We start from the raw sequence: 8,275 nt of genomic DNA on the forward strand, positions 1-8,275 counted from the left end.
AAGAGTGCCAGCCCTAATTTCTGTCCCTGCACAGTGCCACTTGAATACTGGTTGTGCTCACTAGAACTTGCAGAGCCCTCTCTGATGTAGCAGCAAGCCCCTTCCTGTCTCTGCCTCTTTTTCTCCGCCTGTATGTGAGGAATCATGTTTGTGCTCTGACCTATAGGACTGGCTGCACACTCCTTAGTGTATTTAAATGGTAGAAGACAGGAGTTACATCACTGATATAGAAAGTTTTCATGCCCTCTCATCATTTTGAAGTTCGCAAACTGGGATCTTTGGGGAGGTCCTAACAATTACATTCCTAGTGGCACATGCATCTTCCCCTGAACAGGTGATGGCTTACAGCGGTCATAATGCTCAGAGCAATGGCTTCCTCCAGACAGCAGGAAAAGGAACTGTTCCCACAGCCCACCGAGGGGTAAGTGCACCTAAGGGGTATTTTCCCAGCCAGATGCACATGAGGGCTATTACACTGTTAAGAGATTATTTCCCCTTTCTAAGACCTGTGGCTTTAGATGGGAAGAGAGCAGCCTGGAGTTTGTCTGACTGACTTGTGGTCTCTTGGGCAGACAAATGACTTGCAGCTGGTTCGTGATGCCCTTCGCAGCCTTAGGAACAGTTTCAGTGGCCATGACCCACAGCACCACACCATTGACAGCCTGGAGCAGGGCATCTCCAGCCTGATGGAACGGCTGTACCGCATGGAAACACAGAAGAGGCAAGAGAGAAGGGTAAAGGCTTCCTAGGGCACTTTGCTCTTAACTTCTGCTGCTTGCACAACCCAGAGCTAGGCAGCAATGAAAGCTCCAACTGGGAAATAACACTTTATTTTCGCTCTTTTGACCTTGCACACTAGATCCGGGGGAAATCACCGGCAAGCAGAGCAACAAATGAGTGTAGAGACTCCTGGCCTCCTAAATCCAGTAAGTGCTTTTGAGCTCCTGCTCTCTCTCTTCCAAATTCATTGCTTAGGTTTCCTGGCCAGACCCAAGGGCATAGCATCCCCTTGGGAACCTGCCACCTCCAACTGCTTATTCCCTTTACCAGAGCTCACTTTCCTCCATTTAGTCATTTGCTGTACAGATTAGACTTAACTGCAAAGGAAGAGGGGCAGAGACAATCTGTGGCTGCTTGTTTGTAAAGCGCCATCACAGTGGGAGTCCATCTGGGCCACTTCGGTGGTACTGCAGTCTAAATATCTGTGACGACTACCCCAGGGATGAGTGGGAAATACGATGTTATTTCAGCTTTCCTGCTGGTTTGCACCATCTAGTGGACACAGATAACTGTACGGTTGCCTCTTCCCCAGTTCCCCTCAGTGTCTAGCTCCTTTCATGTGTGCATAACAGCACAGCCCTTTCTGACACCATATTTCCTGGGTCCGGCTGCAGCAGGTCCACGTTTGCTTTTCATCATGAAGGCTGTTTTTTCCAATGTCGGTTGTAAACATCACCTGGAAAATCTGTGAGGTTGTAGAGGACTGTAGGTACTGGGGAAAGACAGAGGCCCTCACCTTTCAGCTGCATTGTAGTATCCAGCAACATGGTAGCCTGGAGGTATAAGATGCGGAGGAAGGTAGGAGAGGAACTCAGAAGCCTGAAGTGGGTTGTGGGGAGGATTTGCTGGATTCTCTCTCCTTCCCATAAACTGCGGTTCTTAGAGCACCCACAGTCATGTGTTCTCTGCATGCAAGCTGTACCTCTCCCTTTTTGCAGACTCCATCCCCCTCCACAGCAGCAGGAAAATTGAATTGTGCAGCCATAAATGTAGAATGCCCTGGGTGTAAAGAGCTCAAAGAGGTGGCTCCAAAGACGACTTAAATTAGAAAGCCTTCGAATGGGTGTCCATAGTGTTTTCTGCATGCTAGGAATCTTAAAACTGTAGAGTCACTCAGTGTGAACCTTCCTCTGCTTCAGCTTTTGGCACAGCACATTGCAGGGAAGCAGAAAACAAGGCAGTAGCCAAAGAGAGAAACACAAATGAGCAAAGAAAAATCAATGCACAAACACCCATCCTGGGCAACTAGAATGGGAAGATGGGGAGGAGACAGATAACCTTTTGCCTTGATGATGATCAGTCACTTCATCCTGCTCTACCCATCTGCAAGTGAAGGCAAGTGATAACGTACCTGTACTGGATGGGATACTGTTCAGTCATTTTCTGTTCCAGAAAGGTTTTCTTGTCACTGCTGAGGTAGTGAATAGAGTATCTGTGCAGCAGATGGTGGCAGCAAGCCTCTCTGTGCATGGGACGGTAATCCTGGAGGATGGTGCTAGGCAAATCTTCCATGCTAACAACACAGTTGGGTGGTGACCCTACCTTAAAATGCAAAGTTTTCCAGTAAGCAAGGGAACACCTGCTCCTTCCCAACAGGAAAGATTACCCACTGTCCTAAGAATCTCTTCCCATCACCACATTCTTTGCTGCGATGGTAAATTTGCTGTGACCACCCCTTTTGTCTCCTGTTGTAGCAGGACACAGGCTGTTTCCCAATGATTGTGCTCTTTTATTTGCAGAACTGCCTCATTCTCACAGCACACCTGTGATGAGCACCAGTGCCTGCACCAAAGTGTTGTACTTCACTGACCGCTCCCTCACACCTTTCATGGTCAACATACCAAAGAGGTGAGGTCTGGCTTTGCCTTGCTGACTCTGATGTGGGAGGTGCTTGTTTCCCTTAAAGGATTAGTCTGATCTCTTCTGGGAATGGTCACAACTAGGCACAGGTTTGCTGTGCATTAACTTGGGCATTGGATTTCATACCATTGTCTGGGGAAGATTGCCTAAAGCAGTCACCTAGCTGATGCATTTGTTTTAGAGCCCTAAGAGATTCATCTCTGGTTTTTATTAACTTCCAAGAGCAAGAGAAAGCAGTCAGGCAGTTCTATTGTGGCACGTAGCGCAGGACACTCCTGTCAACACAACTATGGTTGTCAATACAAAAGGGAAAGTGAAAAAGGCTGTTTTGAGGTGCTGCTTAGTAAATCAGGAGGCAGTTCTTCATCTGAAGAGGACCTTCGGATTGACAAGTGTTTTTCTGGAGGGGCACACTCTTTGCATCCCTGTGGCCAGGGTGCCACATCCCTAGCTAGACTTGTGCCGTGGCTCTGTATGCCATGTAGTAATACTTGAGCTACATCTAGTAACGGTGTACCATGGAATAGTGCCAAACTCTTCCCTTGCAGGTTAGGGGAAGTGACTCTGAAGGATTTTAAGGTAGCTATTGATCGTGAAGGAACCCACCGGTACCACTTCAAAGCCCTGGATCCAGAGTTTGGCACAGTTAAGGAGGAGGTAAGTGTGGAATGCAGCTATCAGCCACTTTGGATTCAGTGTTACCACAGAACTCTGGAGACAGTGGTCACCTCAGTTCTAAACTAATGGAGTCTTTGAACTCTGCCCATCCTGCCCGCTCCCCCCGCCCCCAACAGTCTGTTTTCACAACTGTAGATTAAGCTCCTCTTCTAAGGTGCTAAAATGGGCTGTTTTCATCCCCAGCCAGAGCAATTACATCAATGAGACTGCAATTGCATGGGGGTTACAGAGCCCCTTGAGCAAAGAGCTGGCTATTGGCAAAGACAGTCTGTGATGCAGCATTGCTCAGGGAATGCAGGGCAAAAGCCTAGACTACATTTCTAGCCCTTCAAGTGGCTTTGTAAAACCTGTTGCAATGAGACGCACTTCAGGCAAATGTGGTTTATTCAAAAAACATTCTCCTACTTTCTTTGGAGGGCTTTTTCAGAGATGTTTGTGGCATCTTTTCCTTTGTGTACTGCATTACAGCCTTGTTTACGCTCAGGCTGGTGTTAGTGTGGATTGGATTCATTAAAGGTTATTGGGATAGTTCCTGATTCACAAATTAAGACAAGTGTAAAGGGTTACCCTCTCTAGGAACAGTCCAGGTAGCCCTTCTGCAGAAACAGCTGGAGATTGTATTCTGGATCAGAAAAGGCATGTTTCCTGTCTTAATTTTACCTTCCTGTCAAAACCATGCCAGTAATAATCTTGATGGTTACTGGTTAAAGAAGGGACCTAATCTGTTTTTTACCTAAAACCTGAAAAGGTTACTCGGACATGTGAATGATTGATGAGGTACATGTTCTCTGGGCTGTGTAATGAAATCTGAGCTAGGATCTCTGACTTAATGCCTGACTCTTATGCTACTCACACTGTAGAAGAGTAGTGTCCAGACTCCAGACATGACTGGACTCCCTTTTTTTTGCAGGTATTCCATGATGATGACATCATTCCTGGTTGGGAGGGGAAAATTGTGGCCTGGGTAGAAGAAGACCATGGGGAGAATTAATCAAGCTTTTAAGTCTTGTCACTATGGAAACCTGTAACTGGCTACTGAGCTCAGAGAATGACCAAAAAGCCTGTGTGCTGGAAGGAGTCCAGTTCAAGCTGCCAAAAAAGAGGGCTTCTTTGCAAACAATGGGTAATGCATGTTGTGTGCGTGGACACCTGGCATCTGACTTTCCATGCTGAAATGCAGACAGTGTTCTGAGACTGAAATGACAGGTCTGTGGGAAGAAACACCTTGCTTTGTCCTGTCATCTAAACCCTGCAGGCCTTAATGATGCATTTCTCCCTTGCCCTGCTTCTCCATTCCTGCAATATGTGCTGCAGACTGTGATCTGGGCACTTCAAGTCTGGTTTCTTGTACGTGGTATTACATAAATCTGGACCGACGGCAAAAATGTGAAGCTTTGCCTTCATGAGTCAGAAGAAGCTGCTAGATTATGCTAGCCGAAGGTTTGACCAACTTTGGTCCTATACTTGCACATGCTCTGGCAGCAGAGCAAACTTTTGGACATTCCAGTCTTGACAGTATAGAAATCTGACCTAGGGAAGGAAGACAGTCTTCTGGAGGTTTTACGCATGGTCTAAAGCAAAGATCACCAGCTTGGCAAAGCTCCCTTTCTCCCAAACTCAGGCTTCCATTTCCTAGCCCTGCTTTTCCCACTTGCACTCCAAAGCTGTGCTCACTTCTGAGGCCCTCTGGGTTTGCTTTGTTGCCATGGGGACTGGGGGATCTTGGTGCTTGCTTATTTGCTGAAAGATTTCATTTGCGGGGGAGTTGGAATCATCTGCTTCCCTGAGGTACTCATAATCCCTCTCCTTGTTGAGCCTTTTTCCCTGCACTCCTGCCCTCTCCTCTTTCAGCAAGGAAGACAGTTTGTCACCTGTGCACAGACATCACTGTGTGCTGCTGTCCACTTATTGCCCAGGCCACCAAACAGTTATCCATACCAGTGGGATAAACTCCATCAGTCACACTACCAGTTCCCTGGTATGTCTGCTCATGGGGTGCCTGAAGGATCAGGAAATAAATGACTGCTTGGGAAAGAACAAAGCCCTAAAATCCCTAAGGGTGGGTTTTTCTTTTTGGTTTTGTGAGGTTTTTTGTTTGTTTTTCTGCATTGCCTGTCTCTGCCCTTCTGCTGCCAGTCAACTGTACTTCCAGAGTGCTGGCTGCAGTGTGCAGCAGACACTGTTGGCTTAGAAGGTCAAATGGCAAGTCAAGGCTCTGCTCCTTCTGAGTACATGTGGCCTTGTGGCCCTTCTGTGGACTACCTGTGTGTCTGTGCTGTGCATGAGGCTGGGAGAGGGTGAACCTGGTTTTACTGGTTTATATTAACATGTCCTTTTGTAAACACGTTCCTGTTCTTGGAATTATTTTGTACCAGTTTACATTTGTCTGAGGACTGTGGATATTTTTATACGAGTGCAAGTGCTTTCTGTATATTTCTGCACGCATTATACTGTGTTTTACTCATTTTCTAGAGGATGCTGAGATGTTTTGTATTGTCTCATGTTAACACAACACTGGGCTCCTAACTTTATTTTACTATGGAAGTCCAACTAGTTCCTATTGGGTTTTCTGTTTTTGCCAGCTTTAATAGGCAGCAACAATACTATTTATTTTCTCACTGCTTCACTGTCCAGGAAGTAGTTCAAGGCTCTCACGTGGCTCGGTGCCACGTTGGCACAACACAACATGCCTCCTGTTCTGGACAACTTGTTATGCTGACTTTCTCCTTGCAGACAGCAGTAGGAAAGTTCATCAATGAATGCATTCATCAGTGGGCTGCAGGGGGAAATACATCTCTTTTGGAAAAGAAACAAAGATTTTCTTCCTCCCTGGAAATAGTTTCTCTGTTGCATGATCTCTAGTGGTTGTGAAGAGAGCATGGGGTGGTTATGCTAAAACCAATTGTATTTGAATTGCAAATTTTTCTCAAGTGTTTCTTCAGGTTTTACTCATCAATTTTATTTCAGTAAGAGCTATGCACCCAGGCTAGAATTTTATGGAGAAAATTAAGACAATTTTCAAGGTCTGGAGTTGCCAGTTCCATATCCCTCTCTGCTACTCAAAGAGAGCAGTTTGGTTTTGGAGCACTGAAGACACAGGAGGCTGTTAATATGATCAGAGCTTGTAGTGGATAAGTCTTCAATCCAGCCTTGCCCATAGCTATGCAGTTTTTCCATGAAGAAAACAGCTGTTAGCTGATACAGGAGACAGCCTGTTCTTGTTGTTAGATCAGTTCAGATAACTAACCATGTTCATGTGTAACATGCTTACTGCCACCAGAGAGCCAAGGACTGAACTTTATATGGAAACACGTGGTCTCCAGAGCAACAATGGGCTATATTTGAGAAGCAGCAAGGCTGGACAAAAGGCTTGCTTTTTGGGGCTGGTAGTCAGGTACCTTTTATCCGTGCTAACATCACTTGTAAGCCAGGACAAAAGAAGGCATCCTCTGAGACAGAACTGATAGCAATGCTCTGTTCTTGGGTTCCTGTATGCAGCTCCCCTCTGTGACAACGGAGGTGAAAATGCTGACACTGAAGCTGAAGGACTGCTGCTCTGAAACTGTATCCCATGCGCAGTTTGGGTTCAGCTTTATTTCCGTATTGACACTGCAGCCTTCTTCAGACTTTTTACCTTTGTGTGATACACAGAAAGGGGTCTGGAGGAGGTAAGGAATATTGGGCATGGGGATAAGAGGTATCAGGGGGAAAAGTCATGGGCTGGATGTTTCTCTCTGATAAAAGCAAAAGATGTTGCTTTCAAATCAGTTTGGCACTGCTATAACACTGACTTCAGTGGATTTATTCTGGGGGTGCACTCTTAATATCATACCCAGACTTGTATTTTTCACTGTTTTGAATCTGTTTATTTCTGTCCAACTTTCTTCAAAGTTACTTTCCTGTTCCTATACTTGTAATTTGCTTATGCAACATACATTCTATGTGTAAAATTATATTTTCATAGAAATTCTGATGTTTGCATTCACTGCTTGAAAGGGCAGTTATTCCTAGAGAACAGGCTTTGGAAAGTGAAGCTTTATTTGTACATCTAAACCAGACATACCTGGCTGGGTAAACCTTGGATTAGTGGATTGAGCAGTTATCTCAATAAAATGGGGTTTGCAAACTGAGTCTGTTCAGTGCTTGTGAAGGGGAAGATAGCTTTGAAATGAGAAGGCAGAGATAGGGATACAGTGAATAAATCACTTAGAGTGCTTAAGGTTAGCTTCTGATAGGTGCTGGATACAATATTTTCTATCACTTTTCCACAGTGTTTTAGGAAAGCATGTATTTTCGGAGACTTGTGAGATTAGCAGACTTAGAATCATATGCCCTGAAGAGCAGGCTCACAGTGTTAATAAAGTTGACATTTACTTTTAAAATTGGCATGAACAATACAAACTTGAAGCACAATCTCTGCTCAGCTGCCTTGGCAAGAGCGAATTTCACTGCTTCCACCCCCAAGGTTGTGTAAACTGCTGCAACAGGCTGAGCTCAGTTAAGGCAAGCCCTATATGCTTAGGAGCAGCCACTCGCAAATCATTTAGCATGGCTAAAACAGCAGCGATGCATGTGACGGGATTCTATTGTGTGTGGTGCTAGCCAGCTAAGCACTTTGCCCTTGTGCTTTCCTACCCCTTGCAAAACAGTGTTGCTCTCAAAGTGTAGGGGAAGTCTTTGGTTGGGAGAACCTGTGCTGCTGAATCCTGGGCAGAAGCTGTCATCACAACCACTGCACAGAATAGCTTCTGCATACAGAACGGGCATCTTGTTAAAATCTGGGCCATATGATAGCGACAAGGAGAATCCAAAAGGGCTTGCTGCGATTTTGGGTGGGTACTGCACGAAGATACGATGTACAGTTTTGGCTACAGGCCAATTTTCTCACTCCTGGAAAAGCTGCTGTCACTGATGTGAACCGTGAGGCTGATCCCTCTACCAAACTTCTCTCCCCCCC

At 45.7% G+C, this 8,275-nt stretch overlaps 1 protein-coding gene across 2 annotated transcripts in view; it reads left to right on the forward strand.

Moving 5' to 3' along the window:
- Positions 1–4,725, forward strand: part of DIXDC1 (DIX domain containing 1) — a 38,292-nt gene extending 33,567 nt beyond the window's left edge. For both annotated transcript variants that reach the window (XM_009708201.1, XM_009708203.1), the window contains 6 exons: positions 335–421; positions 573–734; positions 860–926; positions 2,520–2,628; positions 3,189–3,297; positions 4,229–4,725. In XM_009708201.1, the coding sequence (XP_009706503.1) occupies positions 335–421; positions 573–734; positions 860–926; positions 2,520–2,628; positions 3,189–3,297; positions 4,229–4,309 (615 nt within the window). In that variant the 3' untranslated portion in view covers positions 4,310–4,725. The remainder of the gene's footprint in view (positions 1–334; positions 422–572; positions 735–859; positions 927–2,519; positions 2,629–3,188; positions 3,298–4,228) is intronic.
- The last annotated feature ends 3,550 nt before the right edge of the window (positions 4,726–8,275 follow it).

Source organism: Cariama cristata, unplaced genomic scaffold (assembly GCF_000690535.1).
Source record: "Cariama cristata isolate BGI_N322 unplaced genomic scaffold, ASM69053v1 scaffold2969, whole genome shotgun sequence".
NCBI lineage: Eukaryota > Metazoa > Chordata > Aves > Cariamiformes > Cariamidae > Cariama > Cariama cristata.